The 27,842-nt window shown below is 41.1% G+C and overlaps 2 protein-coding genes across 10 annotated transcripts in view; one reads left to right on the forward strand and one right to left on the reverse strand.

The window, feature by feature from the left end:
• Positions 1 to 27,822, reverse strand: MOSPD1 (motile sperm domain containing 1). 3 transcript variants are annotated; one of them, XM_003918308.4, is made up of 6 exons: positions 27,665 to 27,822; positions 11,993 to 12,247; positions 11,799 to 11,874; positions 9,544 to 9,761; positions 3,920 to 4,081; positions 1 to 1,551 (listed from the first exon to the last, which is right to left on the reverse strand). In XM_003918308.4, the coding sequence occupies exons 2-6, from the start codon at positions 12,144 to 12,146 to the stop codon at positions 1,520 to 1,522; spliced, it is 642 nt and encodes a 213-aa protein (XP_003918357.1). In that variant the 5' UTR covers positions 12,147 to 12,247; positions 27,665 to 27,822; the 3' UTR covers positions 1 to 1,519. The 3 variants fall into 3 exon arrangements, with proteins under 3 accessions (XP_003918357.1, XP_017809889.1, XP_009196556.1); XM_009198292.3 differs by lacking the exon at positions 1 to 1,551 and adding an exon at positions 5,579 to 5,685 and having other exon boundaries at positions 4,010 to 4,081; XM_017954400.3 differs by lacking the exon at positions 3,920 to 4,081.
• FAM122C (family with sequence similarity 122C) overlaps positions 1 to 27,842 on the forward strand; it is a 121,161-nt gene that overhangs the window by 89,450 nt on the left and 3,869 nt on the right. The gene's annotated exons all lie outside the window — the stretch shown is intronic.

Genomic DNA, 27,842 nt, shown 5'->3' on the forward strand with positions numbered 1-27,842 from the left:
TGAAGCTCAGGTCTCCATTTCTGTTTATTTTTTAAAGTAATTTCTGTTCTTTACAATGTGTTATTATACACACATACATACACGTATGTGCACTTGCGCACACGTGCACACACAGGACTTGAGATGGATAAGTAAGAATAGCCTCCACACATAATTTCTACAAAGTTCAAAGTAGATTACATTTATGTGCTTTTCATTCATTACACAATGTACAGACATGATCCGTTTAATGACTTAGGCTCCTCACATGGTTAAACAGTGAGGATTTCCTATGGAAGACTAGACATAGAAGTTTTTAGAAGCGGAGACTATTTTCTGCAAAAACCAACCTCAGGCATACATTTGTGTTTGTTGCAGTGCATAAATTCATTCTGTAAAAAGATCTGAAAGATGATTTTCAAGAGACTCTTAATGCATTGTGCTTTCAGGTAAAAATCCTTAGACAAAAGATCAGTTACTATGACAGTAACAGTTAAAACTGCATATATGTGTTAGAGATCAGAAGAGGCTATAAAGAAATGTAAATAGTTGTGCTTAGGGGATTTTTTTTGGCAAAGTTGTCTTAATAATAAATAAAAACTTAAAAAAAAGTCTCAGTGACTGATATAAAATCGACACAGCTATGAAGAGTTTCCTACACTTGGCTTAGAGTTTAAAGGTGAAAAATCATCTCCACATAAATCACCTGGTATCTGGTAAGCCCAGTCTGGGCAAGTCAGGTGGGGAAGGGGCTTGGAAGAAAAGATAAAGTGATTTTTCCTTCCTGTTAACACAAAGCATTAACCAGAGGTAAAGCCAGGGTGAACCAACTAATTAAACAGATGCCTACCTTCCTTTAGAACTCTTAGACCAAAGAGAGAGGTCACCCTACTTCCATTAGGTTTTTTTAAAAAACCCCTATGATTCTTGGTGTCTGGACCACAACCCATTCTGTAATTCACAAGATTAATATGTCCTGTCTTCTGTGAGACCCTAGGATAAGCATGATCCCTTAGTACTTTATGCTTTGTTCCCCTCTACACATTAATGGTAAAACACTTACTTTTAGAAACACCATGGCAACCGCTTATAATGATAGAGGGTAAGGTATGATTAACATAATAACGTTGACGTTTGTAGCCAGGGAGTAAATGTCATTTTAGTTTTAGGCCGGTCAGTTTGTTCTTTTAGTCCTGTAACTTCGAAGCAGACATGACCCCTAGCAATCAAAGTGAACTGGAAAAAAAGGGTGAGCAAATAACAAATGTTTTAAAGTCTCTTGCACAACAGGTATAGGTATAAAAAGAATTTCTTCAAATAATTTCCTAGGTGTCACTCAGAAGCATCCTTGCTGTCTGTAAAATAATGTTCTGCGGTCCTTCAAATTAAATTATAATTTAAAATATATATTATACATTTGCAATTACTTGAAATCATTCAATAGTTTGTAGCATGTTAATGGAGTGAAATAGAGATAAAAGGCAGTCCACATTCATATTTTCAAGATAGATTTACTTCAGAAGTCAACTGAAATCCTTGCTCATGTTCTAAGTATGGCCATTGTGATAAGACCTGAAAGAAAAAAAATGGAGAACAGTTAAAGATATGCATCTAATAGAATATTTCATTCAATAAGCAATTGTTCGGACCTCAGTGAACAAATAAAACATAGCACATAGGCAGGCACTCTACCAAGAACTCAAAGTCAATTTGAATTTTGTTGATATTATAAAGAAGAAATCCAATTTATAGCAATGGGCAGTCACTGGAGAGATTTAATTAAATCACTAATGTCTGGCCACAGCAAACTATCAAACATACCTCCTACTTTATTCAGTCACATCAGCCATAACAGCAGATGTGCCATTTTAAAGCATGGGTAAAGCCAGTCGACTTTGTTAACAGAAGCATCAAGAGTCTACCTGTATCCCAGGGCCCTAGGGCCACAAAGAGACAGAAGCATGGCATTCCTGCTTTGCTTCTTTCTTTTGAAGAGAGAATATATAAAATATAAAATAAGAATAAGAATATGCTCAGTCCTAAATGAAGGATGATGAAAGTGTGATTTAAAAAAAAAAAAAGTACAGAGACGGAGGATAATCACATGAGACTGGGGCAGTCAGAAAAGTTGCCCCCAGTGATAAAAAGCTGCTTTACAAGATGGACAGGGGCCAGGCATGGTGGCTCACGCCTGTAATGCCAGCACTTTGGGAGGCCAAGGCAGGTGGATTACCTGATGTCAGGAGTTCAAGACAAGCCTGGCCAACGTGGCAAAACCCCGTCTCTACTGAAAATACAAAAATTAGCCAGGTGTGGTGGCGAGCACCTGTAATCCCAGCTACTTGGGAAGCTGAGGCAGGAGAATCCAGTGAACTGGGGAGGCGGAGGTTGCAGTGAGCTGAGATCCAGCCACCCACTGCCCTTCAGCCTGGGTGACAGAGCGAGACTTTATCGCAAAAAAAAAAAGACATGGACAGGAAAGAGAGAGAGAACGAGGAGATGGGCAGGCATTTCAGGTGAGGGAATGGCATGAGTAAGGGCCTGGAGAACCAGGCCTCTAGAGGAGCTTTTCCAGAATGAGTGAATAATCTAAAAGGCTTTAGGCAATGATTTACAGGAGGAAGCAGCTAGACAGATTTGGCTCAGAGAGGTCTCAGATTGTGGAGAGTCTTAAATGCCAAACTATGGCACTGAAGGTTATATACTTCATCGTATGGATTATGGGGAACCACTGAAGATTTTTGACTAGGGGGTGGTCGTGAGAGCAAAAGAGAAATAAATATGACAATATGATGGATGGTTGGGGGTGGGAATGAATGGGGGAAGAAAAAGAGAGAAGGAACACAGACAGAAGGTAGACGATCAAGAGAATCATCAAGAAGATGATTCTCAAAATAAAAGAGAGAGAGCAGCCAGGCCTGGTGGCTCACGCCTGTAACCCCAGCACTTTGGGAGGTCGAGTTGGGCAGATCACCTGAGGTTGGGAGTTCGAGATCACCCTGACCAACATGGAGAAACCCCGTCTCTACTAAAAATACAAAATTAGCTGGGTGTGGTGGTGCATGCCGGTAATCCCAGCTACTCGGGAGGCTGAGGCAGGAGAATCGCTTGAACCTGGAAGGCGAGGCTTGCAGTGAGCTGAGAATGCGCCATTGCACTGCAGCCTGGGCAACAAGAGGGAAATTTCGTCTCTAAATAAATAAATAAATAAATAAGAGAAAGCACATATGCCAGGGAATTCCAGCCTGGGCAACAAGAGCGAAATTTCGTCTCTAAATAAATAAATAAATAAATAAGAGAAAGCACATATGCCAGGGAATACCGAAAAGAGTTGGCATCTAAGCAAAGGTGAGAGGAGAACATGAGGAAAGTCATTCATCACCAGAACACTAATCCTCAACACATGGAAGGTACAGAATAAATATTTGTTCCATTGAAATAATTAACTCTTAAGATTTCAAGCCAGGATGACTGAAATAGTGAATCAATAGGAAATAAGGGAATTGGCTTAAAAAGTTCTGAACATGGTGCCTTCAAAAGTAAAGAAAAAATAATAATAAAACAGAAAGGTTCACAATATTAAACAAGGCTGCATTATTCATCTTTATCACCACATGTACTTTGTTTCCCTAGGAGCAATTCCTAAAAGTAGAAATGCTGTATCATGGAATGCATGCGGTTTACATTTTATACATGTTTTATGACATTGTAAGTCGGCAAAAGGAAAATAATTGAATACAGTATCAGGTACTAGATAAATAAGCTAAAAAGAACTAAATGTGAGCTGAAAAAGTCTTCAAAGGCACCTGACCTCAACATGCTCTTGAAACATTTCTTTACCTGTTCTTCAGGAAAAAAAAAAAAAAAAATCAAACCACCACCACCCATAAACACATAAAATCCTACACATATGTCCCAAATGCATCTTTAAAACCCTTACCTAAGATATAAGCAGCCACTAATTTTTGATTCACACTTAAGTGGAGGTAGAGAGGCACCAGCGATTCCACATCCCCCATTGTAGGCAGCATCAGGGCTGCAATGCACACCACTCCCAGGAAGACAGTTAGTAAACTAGGTCCTGAGGAGACAGCTCTGTTTTCTGTAAAAAGACAAAAATCCCTAAGCTTCCTTCTAAAAACTTTAAGACAAAAGTTCCTTCACATACACTGGCCGCCACTCACCAGAATTCTGATTTTGTCTAACTTCTCCGATTGTTTCCCCATCGTTTTCATCCGTCAGAGAGTTAACTGCTGGGCTGATGTGGAAGCCCATGTCTTAACTGGTCTGAATCATTGCAGGATGGAATGCTGACGTGGCATTGTGAGGTAGTGAGCTCTTACTGAAAGGTGGTCACCAACTCCCCCGACCATCCCACCCTAGTCAGTAGAAAGTATTCAAGCATGTATCATCAATGTATGCACATTTTAAAATTATATGCACAAGTTCTGTACTGTTAGGCTTAATATAAAACATACAAATAGATTTTTGGAAGAATGTGCTAAAAATAAATATAAATTGAAGTTCTGATATTTTCTTCCAGTACCCCAGTGGCTTGCCTGTGTATATTCAATTTGAGCCTGCCACACTAGACCTCCACTACCTTTTGGGAATATTTTAAGGAGCCCCCCAGATAGGTTTGATCCTAATAACTGTACATCCTGCTATCAATTTTGAAAATGTTAAGGAACCAAAAGTGTTTCCCTCTGCTCTAACCCATTTATAGCAAAGAAGAAAACAGCAGAAACAGTATCTGGCAAATACGCTAAGTGAAATAAGCCAGTCACAGAAGGACAAATACTGCATGATTCCACTTATACAGGAAATCTAAAATAGTCAAACTCATAGAAGCAGAGAGCAAAATGGTAGTTGCCAGGGGCTGGGGGAGGAGGATAATGCAAATTGCTAATCAATGGGGATAGGTCTCAATTATGTAAACTGAGTGAGTCCTAGAAATCTACTCGACGTTATCCCTCCATTTAACCAATATTTTATTGTACACAAACATTCATTAAGAGACTAGGTCTCATGTTAAATGTTCCTAAAATAAAATTCTAAAAGATTTTTTAAAAAGGCCGGGCATGGTGGCTCACGCCTGTAATCCCAGCACTTTGGGAGGCCAAGGTAGGTGGATCATGAGGTCAGGGGTTTGAGAACAGCCTGGCCAACATGGTGAAACCCCATCTCTACTAAAAATACAAAAATTAGCCGGGTGTGGTGGCAGGCGCCTGTAATCCCAGCTACTCAGGAGGCTGAGGCAGGAGAATCGCTTGAACTCGGGAGGTGGAGGTTGCAGTGAGCCTAAACTGCACCATTGCACTTCAGCCTGGGGGACAGAACAAGACTCCGTCTCAAAAAAAAAAAAAAAAATTAAAAATGTTATCACACCTGCTATTCTACCGTTCTGACTCTATTTGTATAGTATACATACCCGTATTTTTAAGAAACCCAGTAACAGCATTTTCTTTCATACAGCTTTTCCCACTACCTTTCCTTTCATTAAAAGGAATAGCCAACAGCAACACAATCTTTGTGTTTCATTAATGAAATAATGCTGTTCATTCTATTATTAAATGGAACTTTTCTAAATTATTAATACCTTAGCTGTTGTGTGGCGTTAACTGAACTTCATCAGAGCCAGAGAGGTGAAAACAAATTCAAATTTTATAGTAATTATTGCTTGGAATGAAACAATAGCAGAAATACCTAAAAGAAAAACCCCAAGTCTTGTTTCAGTTAATAGAGTACCTTTATAGTTATCTTTGTTGCAAGGATGAATTCTCAAGGAAAACAGTTATTTATGACAAGTACACCATTCACTGCAAACCCACAATAAAGATAATTTCAAATAATTTTTAGTATTTAGAGAACATGTAGTATTTAGAGAAATTGGAATTTTTAGTATTCCAAAAACATTTACATAAATGCTTGAAATTTTTCAAAATGGAAAAAGCTTTTTTCCCCCTAGTACTACAGGATCGTTGTAAAATATGTTATAAAGATGTAGAAAACGTGAATGTTCCTCCATAATTCCACCCTCCTAGAGCTAACACTGTTAGCAGCTTGGTATGTATCCTTTTAGATTTTACAAATGCCCGTATAAACATGTAGGAGAATCTTTTACATAAATAAGGCCATATTATACATACTGTTATATAACTGGTTTTTTTTCCTTACTTAGAAATATATTTGAAGCTCTTTATATGACAATGTATAAGCATTCATCATTCTATCAGATCCTCGTAAATGTCTGCCTGGCACACTACCTTATGAATATTTATAATTTAACCAATTCCCAATTGATGGACTTTTCAGTTATTTTCAATTTTTTTATTATTATAAACAATAATTAAGACTATACTTTTCTTAAGCCAGAGGGTACTGACTCAAACATTATAGCATAGACATAGCAGTTCATTAATAATGTAATTAAGACAAACCCACTAAGATTCAGATGTATCTTTTAAAATGGCTTCTTAATAACCTGAGCTCTAGTATTTTATGAAAGTATACTTAAATTTCTGTTGAATAAAAAAACTCACAAGATATACTTATGCACATAGGCAAGGTCTGGAAAGTAACATGGAACACTTATATAAGCAGATGTGTTAAGTGTGTGAGATTACAGGTACATTTTCTTATGTTATTGCTATATGTGTTTTATACAATAAACTTAAATTTTTCTCATTTTTACTGACTTTCAATATATTTCAAAATCCAAATTTTTCATAATGTAGCCATCAACCATTTTCCTGCTAAAAGTGAGTCTCACAACACTGTTGTACCTCTAATACTTTAATAATATGCATTTGTTGAAATATTCTCTAAGCTAAGGACTTGTAAAAGTAATGACATTTCAAAGCCTCCCAAAACAATCTCAATTAATTTTCAACATTTTAGTTCAGAAAAACTTAAAAACCTGAGTTTTCCACATATTGGAAACGACATATAAATTCCTGTAAATTTAATAGACAGGAGACGAAATCAGTCATCATGATATTCTATTAAAGAAGAAAACTTTACTCAACTTACTTCCAGGTTATTAGACACATTGGGGTAACTACCCATAAATGGGACATGTTGGCCAGGACTGTGAATGGGGCTGTACTGTGGTATCACCCTTCCTCTAAACAGCTGTCATAGCCATGAAAACCTTGTAAGCCAAAACAAAACAAAAAAACTCACCATTCCCACAGACCCTTACCAGACCTGAAGTCCAGCCTTCCTAGCTCAGCTCATTTACAAATTCATTATGTAGCTTCTCTGTGCCAGGCCCTGCGCTAGGTACTGAGGATATAATAGTACTAGGAAAAGTGCCTGCCTTCATTGAGCTTCCTTACAGGAATGGATTAGAGAATTTTTTCCCCCAAAACAGAGATCACCATGTGTTATGCTAGCATCACCTATCCTCATTCATCTGCCTACTCCAATTTTATAATTAGAAAAACTCTCTAATATACTTTAGACACCAAGGTTTGTTAGAAAAATGAAATAAGGCCGGGTGCGGGAGCTCAGGCCTGTAATCCCAGTACTTTAGGAGGCTGAGGCAGGAGGATTGCTTGAGGCTAGGAGTTCAAGACAAGCCTGAGCAACATAGTGAGACCCTGGGTGTGGTGACGAGCACCTGTAGTCCCAGCTACTCAGGAGGCTGATGCAGGAGGATTACTTGAATCCAGGAGTTGGAGGCTGCAGTGAACTATGATGGCACCACTGCACTCTAGCCTGGGCGACAGAGACAAACCCTTTCTCAAAAAATAAAAAATAAAACAAAATAAGACAATACATACTATAATTATTTAGCCTCTTAGCATGATCTTCACCTGAATTTTAATAAATTTCACAATAAGAGGAATAAAGTTCTCCTTACATATATTTACATACACATATACCCTAAACCTTACTCCTTATTATTCCTTACTCCAGATTGGTTATTAAACCAATCTGTTAAATACAAAACTGAACTTCAAAGACTATTTTAAATTACAAGTGTAACTTCAAAAAACAAATACAAATTAAATGGCCTTTCTTTCTTATACCAGAGGAAGCATTTTAAAAAGGGAATCTTGCGTTTCATAACTACATTAACTTTACAATATTGATCTGACAGAGTGACACTGGACAAAGGTTCTCTTTCAGCTTCAAAAGATGAAAAGCTGGTCCTGTCAGTTGATACTAATTGGTCAGAATAAAACAATCCACTATAGGTTGGTGCAAAAGTAATTGCGGTTTTTGCAATTAAAAGTAATGGCAAAAATCGCAATTGCTTTTGCACCAACCTAATAGCTACTACCTAGTCACTAGTCCTGGTATTACCAGAAAATCTAGATGGTCCCTAATGGACTAGGAAGAGACTCTTAGCTACAGTAAATCAAAGAGGCACTACTACTTCCTGTTATTGAAATAAACATTCTTTTTTTTTTTTTTTTTTTGAGACAGAGTCTCGCTCTGTCACCCAGGCTGGAGCGCAGTGGCACTGGCTCACTGCAAGCTCCACCTCCCGGGTTCACACCATTCTCATGCCTCAGCCTCCCGAGCAGCTGGGACTACAGGTGCCCACCACCATGCCCGGCTAATTTTTTGTATTTTTAGTAGAGACAGGGTTTCACTGTGTTAGCCGGGATGGTCTCGATCTCCTGACCTCATGATCCACCCACCTTGGCCTCCCAAAGTGCTGGGATTACAGGCGTGAGCCACTATGCCCGGCGGAAATAAACATTCTAAGATGAACAAACTGATATGACTGAATGTAACAGCAATTAGATTTTTTTAATCCTTCATAAAATGTTGCAATTTCAAGGACAGCTGCTATCATATTCATGTATCGGTATCACCATCAAAAAGTTTCCAGTTTCCCTGTTTTTCTATGGAAAATTTTATCTTCCTTCTACTACAACAGGTTTAGGAGGAGATAATGAGAAGTTAAGAAGACGGGGTAATGACATCCAAAGAGTTGAATATGAGGGTAGTGTCAATGTTGAAAGAATATATCATAACACTTCTGAATATCTAAGCTGGAAGGAAATGAGGGCTGGAGAGGGATTCAATTAATAGCCCACAGGGGATATTATAATCTACTTAGTTTAATTAACTTCAACTTTAATGAGATTTTTTTTTCAAAATAATATGAACAGTGCACTAAGCTTGGCCTATTGCCAAACACAATCTCTCTCTTCCTTGGAACTAATTAAATGAGAAAGGATATAGGAAAGTCATGGAAACAGAAGTATAGAACTGCCAAATTTACTAGCTTCATAAAGTATGGTGCCTGCAGTCTTAGATATGTTTATGTTTATGTTTAAATACAGATATATTTAAAAGGCTACAGCAACATCTACCCTCTCCTTACAGCCTAGTCCAGTGAGGGGTATTCCCTCCTCTCAAAATCCACCTCCAGGCTTCTTGTTCTACTTCAGGTCCCTGATTCTCTAGGTTCAGTTTTAAAGTAGTTGACCATGTTTGAAATGGTAGATGATTTTTCTAGTAATTATTCTTAGCTGCCTGATTATTTTAAAGTTAATAATGTGTAAGACATCAAAAGGGCTTTAAAAACAACCCCAAAACTACCTGGTTGAAATGACTGCTCAAAAAATAAACTTTCAGTTAAATGTTCCTTTATTCTTTTTTCCTCTTCTTCCTTTTGTTGTTCTTTTGCTGATGGGAGAAGAGTAGCAACAACCTCTTTTCTTCCCAAAGCCTTCCTCTGGCTTTGCTCAGAAACTTGAAGACGGAATTTGTCTATTACACCATAGTGACAGGATCGAACATCTCTATGACGAATCACACTGAAAACAGCAAAAATAACAAATGCTGTTTAGATTTCTGGGGGCCAGCCAAACAGAATGCAGTGAGATATTTTAATATACTGACTACAACCAAATACTCAAAAACAGAAATTTGCTAAGATGTTAAAAAAATGAGTAATTCGGAAATGAGTAATTCAGAAATATTAGATGAAAGCACATAATCTGAAACACAGAATAAAAGTCTTAAGCAAAAAAATAACAGGTAAAGAAAATTCCTTTTTGGTCAGGTACAGTGGCTCACACCTGTAATACCAGCACTTTGGGAGGTTGAGGCCAGGATCACTTGAAGCCAGGAGTTTGAGACCAGCCTAAGCAACACAGAGACCCCGTCTCTACAAAAAAATTTAAAAATTAACTGGCTTGGTGGTGTGCGTGTAGTCCTAGCTACTTGGGAGGCTGAGGTAGGAAGATCCCTTAAGCCCAAGCCCAAGAGCTTGAGGCTGCACTAAGCTATGATCGCTGCCACAGCAAGAGAGCAAGACTGTCTCATTTGAAAAAAAAAAAAAAGGAAAGAAAATTATCTTTAGCAATGACTTTTTTTTTTCTGGATATCTCAGTGCAGCAACATTTACTAAATAGAAATATATGCAATTGTTTATTCCCCACAAACATCTCATAAATTTCCATTTCTACTTACTTATTGTTTAGGCAACAAACCTCACCCTACACTTAAAATTGAATCCCATGCATGCAGGTAGAAACAAGCAATTGAATAAGTAAGTAATCCACTATTACCAGTGCAACAGAAGGCCAATAATACACCTCTGCTTCTCTGAAGAGAAAAGAGTATACAGCACTGTAATTTTATTTTATTTTTTGAGACAGAGTTTCACTTTTGTTGCCCAGGCTGGAGTGCAATGGTGTGGTCTCTGCTCACTGCAACCTCTGCCTCCTGGGTTCAAGAGATTCTCCTGCCTCAGCCTCCCCAGGAGCTGGGATTACAGGCACCTGCCACCATGCTCAGCTATTTTTATTTTTATTTTTATTTTGTATTTTTAGTAGAGATGGGGTTTCACCATGTTGGCCAGGCTGCTCTTGAACTCCTGACCTCAGGTGATCCTCCCACCTCAGCCTCCCAAAGTGCTGGGATTACAGGCGTGAGCCACTGCACCTAGCCAAGCACTGTAATTCTTATGAGTTTTCTGCAATTCCATTTATTTTGTTCTTATCAGGGAACACAAAACAATTAGGTCAAAAGTAACACATTTATTTGGCAAGAGACTACATTTCTTTGTAATAGCTCTTGCTTATTGTGTACTGAATGAAAATTTTTTAAAATGTGCAGAAACATTCTCAAAGATACATCATTTTATGGCTTTGAGCTGGTGAAAAAGTATTCAAAAGAAAAGAATTCTGCTTCTCATTCTCACAGAAGATTTAAACAAATACAGTGTACTTGGTAGCTTAAAATTAAGGGCTGGTCAGTGGATCCATCTGGTCACCACTAGTTCTAAAATAAAAATTAAATATGAACAGCTTGAACAATCATTTATCTGACACTCTTAAGATGAAATTATCTGGAAGAGCTCAAATAATACTTTACAGATGAGTGGTTACACAACTGCTTCCTGTTTATATAGATTAACTTCCAGGCTTTTAGTTGAATCACTTCAGATGAACTCATATTACCATTGTTCTTAGACAGTAGTAGTATTATAGTTTTCCAAATAGCAGCATGTTCCAAAGAAAGCTAAATCCCCTATCATAGCTGGAGAAATTTAAAGGAATAAGTCAGAACTTTACCTTTATACATCCCTGGTATGACTAAAACCACAACAATGAGAAAATGTTCACGGAGATACTAACACATACATGAGCTCCAACAATATGAAATATTATTAAGTATTTGGCCGAATCTCTTCGAAACAATTTTAATAGACAAATTTTCAGCAAAAATTCAAGATATAATAAATGCCTATGTGAGAACAGCTTCAAGAAAATATCTTTTTTTCTCAAGTTAAAAACATAAATATTAACACACTTAAAACGTGTTACCAAGAAGTGATCTTGACTTACATATCCACACAACACTGAGGCTTTACTGCACCTGCAGCATCAACGACAACATACTTATTTGGAGTAGTACACAAAACTGAAAGAAAAAGTCACAATGGCCATTAGTGGTTTTTTTTTTTTTTTAATTAGTTTCTACAAGTAAAAAATTAGTAGGGAGCAGTTAAAAACCCAGAAAATAGAGCTAGGAGACTCACCTTTGAACTTTAAGGCAAACTCATAGGGATTGTACAGTGTCAACACTTGCTTATGTGTTGACTGATCATCTGCATAAAATATGAGCTCCGTGGGGAACACGAAAACAGGAAGATTTCCTTCCACTAACTCTGGCTGTCTTTTTTGTTGATGCATTGGCACTGAATCCCCCTTGCTGCAGTTTCTGTTTTTACAGTCTCAAATCTATTTTGGACTTTTCTTAGATTCAGTTAAAAACTCCAAAGCATTTTGGCAATCTAGAAATAGAAGAAGAAAGCGAGAAGTGAATGATCCCAATTTTCATTAATCTATAGCCCCTACACAAAAAGCATATTTAGCATGCATTAAAATAGGCCCCCAAATCGGCCGGGTGCAGTAGCTCTTGCCTGTAATCCCAGCACTTTGGGAGGTCAAGGCAGGCAGATCACTTGAGGTCAGGAGTTCCAGACCAGCCTGGCTAACGTGGTGAAATGCTGTCTCTACTAAAAATACAAAATACAAAAATACAAAATCGAAAATACAAAAATTAGCCGGGTGTGTGGTGACACACCTGCAGTCTCAGCTACTCAGGAAGCTGAGGCAGGAGAATCGCTTGAACCTGGGAGGTAAAGGTTGCAGTGAGCCGAGATCACACTGCAGCACTCCACCCTGGGCTACAGAGGGAGACTCCGACTCAAAAAAAAAAAAAAAGTCCCCAAATCACTTAAACATGCCTTTTGACTTTTTACCTTGACTTACTTATATAGCTTTTACCAAATTATGCGAAGAAGTTTATACATGCTCCTTTCATATTGAGGATTTCAACCTATGATTAATAATCTAAATACTCAAAGGAATAAAGAAATCTTTCTCAAATTAATGACCCCCTTTCAAAGAGGTGAGATCAAAGGGATATCGCTCTTCTTAAACCTCAGATTTTTTAAAAAGTAGAATAAATTAAGTATTGTCACAACTGATTTTGCACGAGTCCAGCAGAATTATTAAAGACTAAAAAATAAACACAAAGTAAGTTTCCATGATTTCTGTAGAAAACCATGAGAATCACTTTTACGCTCGTGTCAACAATACTTTATTTAGTGCCTTCTTGGCAGCATGGGTGGGAGAGTTCTTTTAATCTTTTTTCTGCTGAAACCAGAAACAAGCTAAAATGTCTTGAAAGGAGGCCGAATGACCACACATGCTAAGCAGTCCTTGGAATTTTTTTATGAAAATGTGTAGTCAGTAAGTAGGGCTTTGGCATGTGAGTGGCACTGTGCCTCTCCCTCCTACATCAAGTACACATGCTTTGTGAGAGCTATTCTCCTCCAACTTCAGAGGCTTTTTTAGATTCCCTCTGGGTTCTTGAATATGTTCCAGATAGCTGTAACTGACAGAAGTCTGAATGCTTGTTAAGTGTGATGTTTCTGTATTTATTTCCTAATCTCACTTTAATCAATATTCTTATTTACCCAGCACACCAAGTGTGCCTTTTTTTTTTTTAAGAGACAGGGTCTCCCTATGTTACCTGGTTGGATTTGAACTCCTGGCCTCAAGCAATCCTCCTGCCTCAGCCTCCAGAGTAGCTGGGACTACAGGCGTGCCCCCACAATTGAAACATAGCTTTTAAAAATAAAATGCAAAAGCTAAAATGTACAATCAGAGAAAATATCTGATTTTTACCCTGTAGATCACACCTTTAAAATAGACTATAAGCCATTTAACAATTTCAAGTTCAGGTTCTCATGCATTCAAAGAGAAACAAAACAAATGAATGAATTATTTGGTTTTACCAGCTGCGGAGGCTCACATGCTCTGATTCTGATAGAGGCCTTTCCAACTTCTATCAAATAGGAGCTATATAGTCATGTATGCAAATGTTTATTCTTTTCTTTCAGCTGGGTATCTATTATATACCAGGAACTATGTCAGAAGCTGAGCAGAGATACAAAGATGAATAATACACAGGCTGTACTCTCAAAAGTTCAAGTCTAATTGACAAGCAAAAATATTGAAGCTACCTCTATTATAATAGATGCTTATAAGCCTATCATGGTATATATGGTGCTAGAGAATCAGAGGACTACATAAATAATTCTACCTGTAAGAAAGGCCAGGAGTTGGCTGAGCACAGTGGCTCACGCCTGTAATCCCAGCACTTTGGGAGGCCGAGGCGGGTGGATTACTTGAGGTCAGGAGTTTGAGACCAGCCTGGCCAACATGGTGAAGCCCTGTCTCTACTAAAAATACAAAAATTAGCCAGGCATGGTGGCAGGTGCCTGTAATCCCAGCTACTTGGGAGGCTGAGGCAGGAGAATCACTTGAACCCGGGAGGCAGAGGTTGCAGTGAGTCAAGATCACGCCACTGCACTCCAGCCTGGGCAACGAGAGCGAAATTCCGTCTCAATAATAATAATAATAAAATAAATAAATAAATAAACAAAAAACCAAAGAGCTGACAGACCTCCTGCCTCCTAGTCCAGTATTCTTTCCACTATACTGTCTGTGCACTTCAATAAAATAAAACTAAGGCTAGATGCGGTGGCTCATGCCTGTAATCCAAGCACTTTGGGAATCCAAGGTGGGAGGATTTATTGAGCCCAGGAATTTAAAATCATCCTGGGCAATACGGCAAAATCCTGTCTCTACAAAGGATACAAAAATTAGCTGGGGGTGGTGGAACATGCCTGTAGTCCCAGCTACTCAGGAGCCTGAGGTGGGAGGATCATCTGAGTCCAGGGATGTTGAGGCTACAGTGAGCCATGACAACGCCACTGCACTCCAGCCAGGGTAACAGACTGAGATTCTGCCCTAAAAAGAAAATAGGCCGGGCTGTGGCTCAAGCCTGTAATCCCAGCACTTTGAGGCCGAGACGGAAGGGATCAACAGGTCAGAGATCGAGACCATCCTGGCTAACACAGTGAAACCCCGCCTCTGGGCTGGGGTAAAAAATACAAAAAACTTAGCCGGGCGAAAAGGGAGCCAGTCCCAGCTACTCGGGAGGCTGAGGCAGGAGAATGGCGTAAACCCGGGAGGCGGGATGCAGTGAGCTGGAGATCCCACTGCACTCCAGCCTGGCAGGACAGAGCGAGACCCGGCCTCAAAAAAAAAAAAAAAAAAAAAAAAAAAAAAAAAGAAAATAAAATAAAACAACTAAGATTATCAAGTTCCTGGGTTTATAGAAAAAAAATACAAAACTAAGATTATTCTAAAAGCCATCCGATTAAAGAATTATAATTTTCCATTTTTATTTCTTCTACTCAAAAGCATACACATTTCTATTGGGATAATGTGCTCTCAGAAGTTTGATGTGTTCTCTCTTTTTTTTTCAATAAAAAATGATAAATAAGCTGTATAATTACTATCTTAGGAAGCATTAGGAAGAGAACATCCAAATTTGGCATCACAAAATTATATGCACCATCTCATTCTAAAATTCTGTCGAGATGAGAATTTAATTTAGGATAAAAAGTGGTATCTCTGATTTGTGAAGGATAGATTAATCAATAAATGTTAGCTGAATCAGGTATCTATCTAGAAAAAAAATAATTTATCCTTCACTCCTTAATCAGGGAAAATTCTAAACAGATACAAGTTTTTTAAAAAAAAGTAAAATTAAAAAAATAGTAAAGTCATAAATATTCTAGAAGAAACAATGAGAAAAAAAACCCAAAAAACCTCAGGCTTTCTAATAATGACGTAAAAACAGAAACCAAATTGTTTTTTTTCACTTAGAAATTGTCCCTGGCCTGGTGCAGTGACTCATGCCTGTAATCCTAGCACTTTGGGAGGCTGAGGTGGGAGGATCACGAGGTCAGGAGTTCGAGGCCAATATGGTGAAACCCTGTCTCTACTAAAAAATACAAAAATTAGCCGGGCATGGTGGTGTGTGCCTGTAGTCCCAGCTACTTGGGAGGCTGAGGCAGGAGAATCACTGGAACCCAGCAGGCAGAGGCTGCAGTGAGCTGAGATCATACCACTGCACTCCAGCCTGGGTGACAGAGTGAGACTCCATCTCAAAAAAAACCAAAAAACAAACAACAAAAAAAAAGAAAGAAAAGAAACTGTTCCTGAAGGCCGGGCTTGCTCGGTGGCTCACGCCTGTAATCCCAACACTTTGGGAGGCCAAGGCAGGCGGATCACGAGGTCAGGAGTTTGAGACCAGCCTGGTCAACATGGTGAAACCCTGTCTCTACTAAAAATACAAACATTAGCTAGGCATAGTGGCGTGCGCCTGTAATCCCAGCTACTCCGAAGGCTGAGGCAGAGAACTGCTTGAACCCGGGAGGTGGAGGTTGCAGTGAGCGGAGATTGTGCCACTGCACGCCCGCCTGGGCAACAGAGCAAGACTCCGTCTTGGGAAAAAAACAAACAAACAAACAAAAAACTGTTCCTGAAGACAGAAATAAACAGAAAATGATAAATTCGTCTGTATAACTTTTTAAACTCTGCATGGCAAAAAAAACTTTATAAGCAAAGCCAAAGGAACATTTGCAATTCGTATCACAGGCAAGTTTCCCTACTATATGGAGGGCCTACATATTACTGAGAAAAAGACAACTCAATATAAAAGTATATTAAATTATTGTTTGTCAATTAAAACTAAAACAAAAAATTAGTAAACTATAATATTTCATAGAAAAGGGACATAAAAATTGTCCTTGAACTTACAAAAGGATGTTTAACCTCACTCACAGCAAAGGAAATCCAAAATAAAGCCATACTATAATACCACAATTTTTTACCTATCCCATTAGTAAAACTCAAATTTTGACAGCATATGATGGGAGCAATCAAGCATGTGCTTACATTCCTTGTGGGGAGGTGAATTGGCATAACCACTATATGTGCCAAAATCAAATGCACACAGCCTCAGTTCCAGAGATTGTACGTCTAGGGATTTATCTGGCATATATATTACCCTTGTGTGAAGTCATGTAGGTGAAAGGTTTCTCTGCAGTGCTGAGGGTTAAATAAAATGATTTATGTGAAACAATATGGAACAGAACTTGGCACCCAGGAAGAGCTAGTTTTTTGTTGTTAATAGCAAAAGACTGGAAACAAGCCACACGAGGTGGCTCACACCTGTAATCCTAGCGCTTTGGGAGGCCGAGGCGGGCAGATCACCTTAGGTCAGGAGTTCGAGACCAGCCTGACCAACATGGTGAAACTCCATTTCTACTAAACATACTAAAATTAGCCGGGTGTGGTGGCGCACACCTGTAATCCCAGCAACTCAGGAGGCTGAGGTAGGAGAATCACTTGAATCCGGGAGGTGGAGGTTGCAGTGAGCCGAGATCATGCCACTGCACTCCAGCCTGGGAGACAAAGTGAGACTCCATCTGAAAAAAAAAAAGAAGATTGGAAACAGCTCAACTGTCCATTAAAAGAGGATTCATTAAATAAAGTATAGTCTATCCATTCATTTCATTGGGATACCAGGTATCAAGAGGAGACTCTGTGTAGTTAGAGATGGACTGATCTTCAAGAGGTAGTGTTAAGTGAGAAACGTAAGGAGCAGTGCAGTGTGTAACGCATGCTGCCATTTGTATAAAAAGGGAGATAAGGCTCGGCGCAGTGGCTCACGCCTGTAATCCCAACACTTTGGGAGGCCGAGGTGGGTGGATCATGAGGTCAGGAGATCAAGATCATCCTGGCTAACACGGTGAAACTCCATCTCTACTAAAAATACAAAAAAATTAGCCGGGCGTGGTGGCGGGTGCCTGTAGTCCCAGCTACTTGGGAGGCTGAGGCAGGAGAAAGGCGTGAACCCGGGAGGCAGAGCTTGCAGTGAGCCGAGATTGCATCACTCCACTCTAGCCTGAGCGACAGAGAGAGACTCTGTCTCAAAAAGAAAAAAAAGGGGGGGGGGGCAGATAAAAGAATATGAAAACCTATTGTCTTGGATACAGGTGAAATTCTTTGGAAGGATATCCACATTTGTCCCTGGAGAAAGAAACAGGGGTGGGAGGAATTTTTCTCTGGATACCCTTTTGTATCTTTTGAATTCTGAAGTCTTTAAATACTTATTTAAAAAAAAAATTAAGTAACAACTCTACTAGGGCTTACTTTGAAAAAGGTGCCTGTTTTGAAACACAAGAGGGAATTTAGAAGCAATGTGAAAAATCTCTGTTAACTGTATTTTCTAGTTTATAATTCTCCCAAAAACATACTGAAAACCTTAAACTATGGGCTAAATAGAATAATTTCGATTATTTAAAATAATTTACATGTAACAGAAACTCATAGTGAGAAAAAGATTTAAGATAACTTGCAAACTTAAGAACATGTATAACTCTAATGTGAAACTATTTGTTTTAAAAGAGTATGAAATGGTTCATAAATCTGACTGGGAAGTCAAAATTAACCACACAGACAAATGCTAAACCCTTGGTTCTAACTTTAAAAAGTTAGTCAACAGAGGTCAAAGTAGAAATTTTACTATCTTTGAATAATGGCATAGTAGGAATTCTTTTTCTTTTAATTTCAAAGCTTTCTCTTTGTGAGTTGAACATGTACACATTTCCCCATGAATCACGAATAGGCTATCTCCTTGTTACTATGAGAGAAGTGTTTAAGTGTTTAATAATATTTGAGCAATTTACTATTATTTCTTTTCCTATTTCTGTTCCCATTTATCACTTTTTTTTTTTTTTTTTTTTGGGAGACGGAGTTTCGCTTGTTACCCAGGCTGGAGTGCAATGTCATGATCTCAGCTCACAGCAACCTCTGCCTCCCGGGTTCAAGTGATTCTCCTGCCTCAGCCTCCCGAGTAGCTTGGATTCGAGGTGCATGCCACCACGCCTGGCTAATTTTTTTTTTTGTATTTTTGTAGAGACAGGGTTTCACCATGTTGGCCAGGCTGGTCTTGAACTCTTGACCTCGTGATCCGCGCACCTTGGCCTCCCAAAGTGGTGGGATTACAGGCGTGAGCCACCACGCCCAGCTTATCACTTACCTTGGCTAAGATATAAGTTGCCTCCTAAACTCCAACCAGTGGAAATTAGGGAAGAATTAGCACCAAGTCAATAGAGCAATATTAGCAACTGTGCCAATGAACATAATAAGGTGTAACACTTGCCTTGAATTGATAGTTTTCTGGAGACTAACACTTTCTCTTTGCTGCAGTCCATATTACAAAACGATAAAATGCAAAAATCCTGGGGAGAGATTATATACTAAACTGGTAAAAACTTATTGCAAATCGGTTTAGGAGGTTGCTTTCCAAAAGTCAAGTGCACACCAAGTCAGAATTAGTTGGTTCCCACTTTTCTCATTTGACAGATGTGGGAAACAGGCCCAGGATGGTTAAGAGACTTATCCAAGGTTGCACAGGGTATTAGTGGCAGAACTCTGGTCTCCAGGTTTACACTTCCTTATACAGTCATCCCTTCTGTGTCTCAATTTCAAAAGTCCTGCCTCGGCCAGGCGCGGTGGCTCACACCTGTAATCCCAGCACTTTGGGAGGCTGAGGCAGGTGGATCACTTGAGGTCAAGAGTTTGAGACCAGCCTGGCCATCATTAGCTGGGCATGGTGGTGCACGCCTGTAATCCCAGCTACTCAGGAGGCTGAGGCAGGATAATTGCTTGAGTCCAGGAGATGGAGGTTGCATTGAGCCGAGATCGCACTACTACACTCCAGCCTGGGCAACAGAGCGAAACTCCATCTCGAAAAAAAAAAAAACAAAGTCCTGCCTCCCTGATGCTGACTACCACACATGCCCTAATCTGTAGCAACTGTCCCTGCTTATCAAGAAGATCAGAGTTCTCAAAGGATGATCCAAAATTCAAGTCACAACTGAGTCTGCATTATCTTCATTTGTGTTTCCTTTTCAGTTTTATAAAGAAAAATCAAGAGACAATTTCACTTATTGAGTTGCACACACTATTTTCCTGATGATGAAACAGCTGTAGTTGTCAGGAACTATTCATCAGGACATTAATAATGAAGGCTTGCCGCATTCTTCCTCTCTGGACAGCAAAATTTTACTCATTTTTCAAAACCTAATACAAATTCCCCTTCCCTGGCTGGGCACAGTGGCTCACGCCTGTTATCTCAGCACTTTGAGAGGCTGAGGCGGGCAGATCACTTGAGGCCAGGAATTTGAGACCAGCCTGGCCAACGTGGCGAAACTAAAAATACAAAAAAAATTAGCTGGGCGTGGTGGTGCACACATGTAATCCCAGCTACTCGGGAGGCTGAGGCGGGAGAACTGCTTGAACCAGGGAGGCGGAGGTTGCAGTGAGCCAAGATGGCGTCACTGCACTCCAGCCTGGGTGACAGAGCGAGACTCTGACTCAAAAAAAAGAAAAAAAAATTCCCTCTCCCTGTGGCATTCCTCTACTACCATGATCTCCATCTCCACGGATCTCACCAATTTTATGATGTTATTTTGAATGTACTTACTGTATGAGTTGAATTCTTTTTTGAGACGTGGTTTTACTCTGTCACCCAGGCTGGAGTGCATTGGCATGATCTCAGCTCACTGCAGCCTCAAACTCCTGGGCTCAAGTGATTCTTCCACCTCAGCCTCCCAAGTAGGTGGGACCACAGGTATGTGCCACCACTCCCGGCTAATTTTTTTTTTTAATTTATGTAGAGACAGGGTCTCCCTGTGTTGTCCAGGCTGGTCTTGAACTCCTGAACTGAAGCAATCCTCCCACAGTGCTGAGATTACAGGCATGAACCACTGAACCCAGTCAGAATGGAATATTTTGACATTTGTTTTGTGTGCATTAATTTTGACTCCTCAGTCAGATTTTAGGTATAATGCCATATTGTTTTTTTGTGGGATGCTTTTGTTTTTCGTACCCTTCATAGGCCCAAGGTCAGTGCTGAGCACTTAGCAGATAGCTAAGAGCTTATCAGCTGTCCTACAGATGTCTACTAATAACTGTCTCCTCCACTGGGAAACATTCCCCCCACCACTCGCCCATCATAGCTGAACACACTTTGTCTATACAAGACAAGCAAGGGATCCTAATTAGAGGAGCAGTAAATCTTAGGTAGCTGCTCACCATGGGTTGGGGTAAGAGGAGAGCAGAGAGAATCAGCACTCCTAGTTGCCTCTCTTCCCCTTTTCTCCCCTCCCCTCTTTGTTTCCCTCTGATTTTCCCTGGCTCTTCAGTGCCTAACTGTGCCAGCAAGCATTTAGAAATCTGAGGCTCCACCACACTTCTGACCTCACAGGCAGAGAGTACGGCTGAGATCTGGTGATACAGGAAACTGTCTTGTCTTCCTCTCCTGTACCAAAGGCACAGAACATCAATCCTGAATGAAATTATAAAGAAAACCTGATGTGTGCACACCACCTTGTGACCAGTTTGCAAAGTACTTTGCCACAAAAAGAAGCATAAACACTCTGAGATATTCACACATGCCTGCTACTACCATCAATCCGGGGAGACCAGTACCCCAAAGTATGATGGTTTCTTTCCATTTTCCTCACTTTGCATTGACCAGAGGAAGGAAAAGGTAAGACTTTGAGATCAACAGGAATCCATTTTACCACCATAGATACAAAACTTAGAGACCATTAAAGAGCACTGAAACCACTTTCATAGCATTTTCTCATTTGAAATAAGTGGTTCGAAGTTTGAAAACAGTTAAGGATGATTCAAAGTACAGCCTTCACCCAGAAACTGGTGACCCATCTGCTTGGTCACAGTGTACCAGCTACTTAACTCTCTCTGCCTGGTTCTTGCTGTTTACTCTGATTAAGGTTCCCAGCTCTACCTTCAGGTCAGCTCCCTTTTATCTGGGCATAGGGGCTATCTCCTTCTTCCATACTCTGTGCATTCCTTGCCAATGACCAACTAAATACTAAATCGTTAAGAGCGATATGTTATTTTCCTTTAGTCTCATTAGTATTAAAACCTCCTTCCCTCCCACTTCATAAACTCAGTTGTCCTCCTCTGAATTCCCAGTATTATTTATTAGGGTTTTTAATTGCTGGCATTTTCCTAAAGTCATAACAAGTGACGTTCTAATGTTTACTTTCTACTTCAATGTTCATTGCTGAATATTTGGCACTTTTGTTTTTATGTATTGTGTAGATTTTTGGTATGCTTTGCTATTTTAACTAATGGGATTGACTGCTATAATTAATATGTAGTGATTGGCTATTCTATATTCAAGATTTAAAAGTTGAGTCGTATACATTTTAAGATTTAAAAAAAAAGAATACCCTAATGTCTTTTTGAAAACACTTCATATTGTCAAATGTGTTATTTACAACCCGGTTATAATTAATGTGTTGTTTCCATGTTTTACAATATCTCCGTATGTCCTCATTTTAAGATGTGCAATTCTCAAAGCAAAATCCATATTATATGATTCTATATATGTTGCTACATGTAACACTCAGAAGTTTTAGAATCACAAATTCATGGCCGGGCACAGTGACTCACGCCTATAATCCCAGCACTTTGGAAGGCCGAGGTGGGCAGGATCACCTGAGGTTAGGAGTTAAAGACCAACCTGGCCAACATGGTAAATCCCCATCTCTACCAAAAATACAAAAATGAGCCAGGCATGGTATGGTGGCGGGCGCCTGTAATCCCAGCTACTTGGGAGGCTGAGGCAAGAGAATCACTTGAGTCCAGGAGGCGGAGGTTGCAGTAAGCCAAGATCGCACCACTGCACTCCAGCCTGGGTGACAGAGCAAGACTCTGTCTCAAAAAAAAAAAAAAAAAAAAAATCACAGATTCACTCAACAAACATTCCCTGAGCACTTATTATATACGAGGCACTGTGCTAGGGAATATGAAGACAAGATGAAAATATTTTGTCAGCCTTCCAAAAACTCAGACTAGCGGAAAAACAGATATACAGCAGTAATTAGGATATGATGTGAGCAATGTTAAAACTGCTGATAGATATAAAGTGCTCTGGGAGCATAAAGAAAGTGATCATCTGCCTTAAGGCTAGTCTGCAGAACTGGAGGGCCAGATGAATTCCAGGAAGAATGTGTGTAGAAGCATGAAAGGGATGCTTAAAATGAGCTTTGGCACTGCATATGGTTAAAAATAGCAGATACGGGGAGAGTGGCAAGAGATTCGGCTAGAAAGGTAAGTTAGAGGCAGATTGTGAAAGATTTTGTGAACGTTTGGGGGTTTAAACTTGATTCCCTATGCCAGTGGTTTTGGCTTGTCAGAAACACAAATTCTTGGTTCTCACCCTAGACCTACTGAATCAGAAATTCTGGGATTGGGGCCCAGCCATCTGTTTTAACAAGACTTCCAGGTGATTCTGATCCACACTAAACTTTGAGAACCACTGCTGCAGGCAACAGGAAACCACTTAAGGGTTTTTCTTTTTTAAATATAGGGACGAGGTCTCCCTATGTTGCCCAGGCTGGTCTTGAACTCCTGGCCTCAAGCAACCTTCCTGCCTTGGCCTCCCAAAGCACTGGGGTTACAAGTGTAACCTACAATTGTCCCTGGCCTTAAGGATTTTAAGCACGGAACTGACCAATTAAGATTTGAAGTTGGAGAGGGGTTGCCATCGACCATTCAAGCACAACACCTGACTCCTGAGTAGTTACCATAAAAAATAAAAAAAAAAAAAACTGTTGAATGACTGTGGCAGGAAGAAATGATGAGGGCCTAGGCTAAGGCTGCAGGAATGCAGAAGAAACAGATTTTAGAGATGTTTTACATGTGACCCAATTCAACCAGGTGACTAGGATATATCCATACAAAGGTATGACTGAAATGGTTTTTATATAAAAGAAACCTGTAATGATGTGGAATATATTGACTGCTAGGCTTGAAAAAGTGGTCCTCATAGAACCTGGAAAAACGGGAGGTCAAGAGCAACTTCTTTGTGTTTCCATATAGTCAACAGCAAAGCTTGCCTTGGCTTGTACATGAGTCTTCTGGTCTGTTTGGCCGTTCTCACTGAGTTAGCAAATTGCCATTCATGCTCATAGAAATCTTTTGAGTTTGGTTGGTGTGAATCAATCAGCGAGACTGACAATTTCTGGATATGCCAATGAAATTTTGAACCTGGAAAAGCTGAAAACCAGACATTGGTTCTGGTGATCTAACCAAGATACTGCTAAATTAAGACACTGCTAGAGCCTTCCTTTTTTAAAAACTTCTGACTTCACCATTAATAACATAGTCTGCCTAATTCAGGAAGAAGCTGGAATGAGTAAAAGAATCAGACTTTGTTCTCTGCCCTGAAGGTCAAGAAAGTCAACTGAAGCTGTTATTTCTAATTTTGGAGGCAGGATTTAGCTGAGGCCATCTTCAATTTCCCAATGAAGAGGTATAGGTCAACCTATATGGTTAATATACCTAATGAGAATTTTGCAGGGTGCAATTCCTATTTTTCTTTTCTTTTCGAGACAGAGTTTCACTCTTGTTGCCCAGACTGGAGTGCAGTGGTACCATCTCGGCTCACCACAACCTCTGCCTCCCGGATTCGAGTGATTTGCCTGCCTCCATCTCCTGAGTAGCTGGGACTACAGGTACGTGCCACCATGCCTGGCTAATTTTGTATTTTTAGTAGAGACAGGGTTTCTCCATGTTGGTCAGGCTGGTCTCGAACTCCCAACCTCAGGTGATCCGCCCACCTCGGCCTCCCAAAGTTCTGGGATTACAGGCACCTGCCACCATGTCCAGCTAATTTTTCTATTTTTAGTAGAGACGAGGTCTTGAACTCCCTCAGATGATCCACCTGCCTCAGCCTCCCAGAGTGCTGGGATTACAGGTGTGAGCCACCACTCCCAGCCTTTTTTTCCTTTTTGAGACAGGGTCTCCCTCTGTCACCCAGGCTGGAGTGCAGTGGCATGGCCTCAGCTTAACCCCTCCTGGGTTCAAGCGATCTTCCCACCTCAACCTCTCGAGTAGCTGGGACCACAGGTGCCAAGCCACTATGCCCAGCTAATTAAAAAAAAAATTGGCCAGGTGCGATGGCTCACGCCTGTAATCCCAGCACTTTGGGAGGCCGAGGCGGGTGGATCATGAGGTCAGGAGATTGAGACCATCCTGGCTAACACGGTGAAACCCCGTCTCTACTAAAAATACAAAAAATTAGCCAGGCGTGGTGGCAGGCGCCTGTAGTCCCAGCTACTCGGGAGGCTGAGGCAGGAGAATGGCGTGAACCCAGGAGGCAGAGTTTGCAGTGAGCTGAGATCATGCCACTGCACACTCCAGCCTGGGTTTTGGCCAGGCACGGTGGCTCATGCCTGTAATCCCAGCACTTTGGGAGGCCAAGGTGGGCAGATCACCTGAGGTCAGGAGTTCAAGACCAGCCTGGCCAACATTGGGAAACCATGTCTCCACTAAAAATACAAAATAAAGTTGGCTGGGCATGGTGGCTCACACCTGTAATCATAGCACTTTGGGAGGCCAAGGTGGGCGGATCACTTGAGGTCAGGAGTTCGAGACCAGCCTGGTCGACATGGTGAAACCCTGTCTCCACTAAACACACAAAAATCAGCTGGGTGGCCAGGCACAGTGGCTCACGCCTGTAATCCCAGCACCTTGGGAGGCCAAGGCAGGTGGATCACGAGGTCAAGAGATCGAGACCATCCTGGCCAACATGGTGAAACCCTGTCTCTACTAAAAATAGAAAAAATTAGCCGGACGTGGTAGCGGGCGCCTGTAGTCCCAGTTACTCGGGAGGCTGAGGCAGGAGAATCACTTGAACCCGGGAGGCGGAGGTTGCAGTGAGCCGAGATTGTGCCACTGCACTCCAGCCAGGCAACAGAGTGAGACTCCATCTCAAAAAAAAAAAAAAAAAAAAAAAAAACTTAGCTGGGCATGGTGGTGCACTCCTGTAATCCCAGCTACTTGGGAGGCTGAGGTGGGAGATTGCTTGAGCCCGCGAGGCAAAGGTTGCAGTGAGCTGAGATTGCACCACTGCACTATAGCCTGGGCGACAGAGCAAGACCGTCTCAAAAAATATATATGTTTTTGTAGACATGTAAAATGTCTACATATTCCATTTTAAGCTTCTTTAAAAATAGAAAAAGAATAGTAGCCAATTACTTTATTGGCCTATTAGGGAATGGAATCGCTTCTCTGATCATTTCTTAACTGTTAGTTTTCAGAAAATGGAGTTAAATGTAAAAGCTCTCTAAGAAAAAAAAAATAAAACACTTGGGAAGCAAATGTACATAAACAATTGAAGGAAGAAGCATGCATTGTTTTACAGGGTATTTGTTTTATTGTCTATTTTTGCCTATAAAGGAGTAACTTTATACTGAATATTGTCCATTACATTTAATTATATATTATTAATACATGTGTGGAGAATCTATCACAGCTATCCCTTACTAAGTTGAAAACTTCCAAAATTTCAACTCTCCTAGTATTTAGGTATACCTGTTGTTTTGAGAGTTCAAGAAACGCTTCAGAAACTAGTTTAATCTCGCATCCTGATTGGGTATGTAGACGTGAACAACTTGAAAGACACATTTGGCCCTGTTTCCTGTTTTCCAAACTTCCCACTACCAACTATAAGTATAATCTAAAAGTTGGTATCCACTCCGTATTCAATATCCTGTATATAGTCTTTTCTAAGCAAAGAGATTTTCCAGTATTCAGAGGAAGTGTGGACAAGATATTCACCAAGAATATTAAATCCCACGTGTGCCTTGCCTGAAAAAGTAGACTTTCCCCTTTCTGTCTGGAATTCACATTAAGAACAGGACTGCTTTTTAGGCAAGATCCAAAGGACCCAATTTTTCACGTTTGAGTCCTCTTCTTATCTCCCTCAAAGGTCAATTTTCACTTAGTATTTGTCCTCTCGTTCCCCGACGTGAGATCTCTCAGATTCTACTGGGGTAGATCTGCTACTTCAGCCAGAGAGGGCAGATGTCAATTACTTTCCTTCAAAGCGGGAAACTGCAGAACATTGATTAAGGGCAGGAGGGCTGGAGAGGGAGTACAAAATGGACTGTCCTAGGACTTCAGCTCCACCTGATTGGGGCCCAGCCTTCCCAGCCCTCGTCCCCACACCGGCCGCTCCATGTGAAACCGGTCATGTGAGCCTGTTTACAGCAGAGCAGCTGGTGCAACCATCAGGATCCGTGCAGAGGTCCAGGGAAGGCGAAGGAAACAGGCCACGCACCCCCTACACCCTACCCCATTATTCCAAGAAGGCGTTCGCTCTCCCTCCCCGCCTCTCCACCCTACTTTCATCTCCCTCCAGGCAAAGACAGCACAGCTGAGGCTATCCCGGGACGCCTCGCTCCAGCCCTGCCGATTTCCTTCCAGTTGCTCGCTGGGGCGACCGGCTGAGCCGGAGGAAGGGCGAGGACAGTGTCACCCCAAACGGGGAGTCAACTTCCCTCCCCCAGCCCTCCTCGCTGCGTCCACCGAAGAGTTGTCCCTAGAGCCGCATCCCCTGGGCAACCGAACTCCGCCGGGCAGGCACCGAGAGGCTCCCGAGCCTGCCTTTGCCCGGGCAGGAGCGAGCCACACATCAGCTGGCCAGACCCCGGGGTCGGGCGCCGAGGGCGGCGGAGCCACTGCCAGTCACACACCGGACAGGAAAGGATCCCCTCCGTCTCCTCCCCGCCGCCCACCCGCATCCCGGCGCAGCGGAGCGCCGCTGTCAATCACAGAGCCAACCTCCGGCTGTGGGGATGGGTCATTCTTTGGCGGGGGGCTCTCGGCCACGTAACTTCCACATTTTCCCGAAGTGAGAGGAAGTGGGTGACGGGACGGTGGGGGACTCTCACCTCGGCAACACCGGCTTCCTCGGAAAGCAGCTGCGACTGCTCCTCCGCTCCTTTGTCAGCGTCTCTAGGCTGCACTGCCTGCTGGGATACCGGAGGACTCAAATGCCACCTCTCTCCGCCCTCGAGGATGAGCCGCGACTTGGGGGTGGGAGGTGGGAGGAAGAAGAGGTGGAGCTGG

The sequence above is a fragment of the Papio anubis genome, chromosome X (assembly GCF_008728515.1).
Source record: "Papio anubis isolate 15944 chromosome X, Panubis1.0, whole genome shotgun sequence".
Lineage (NCBI taxonomy): Eukaryota > Metazoa > Chordata > Mammalia > Primates > Cercopithecidae > Papio > Papio anubis.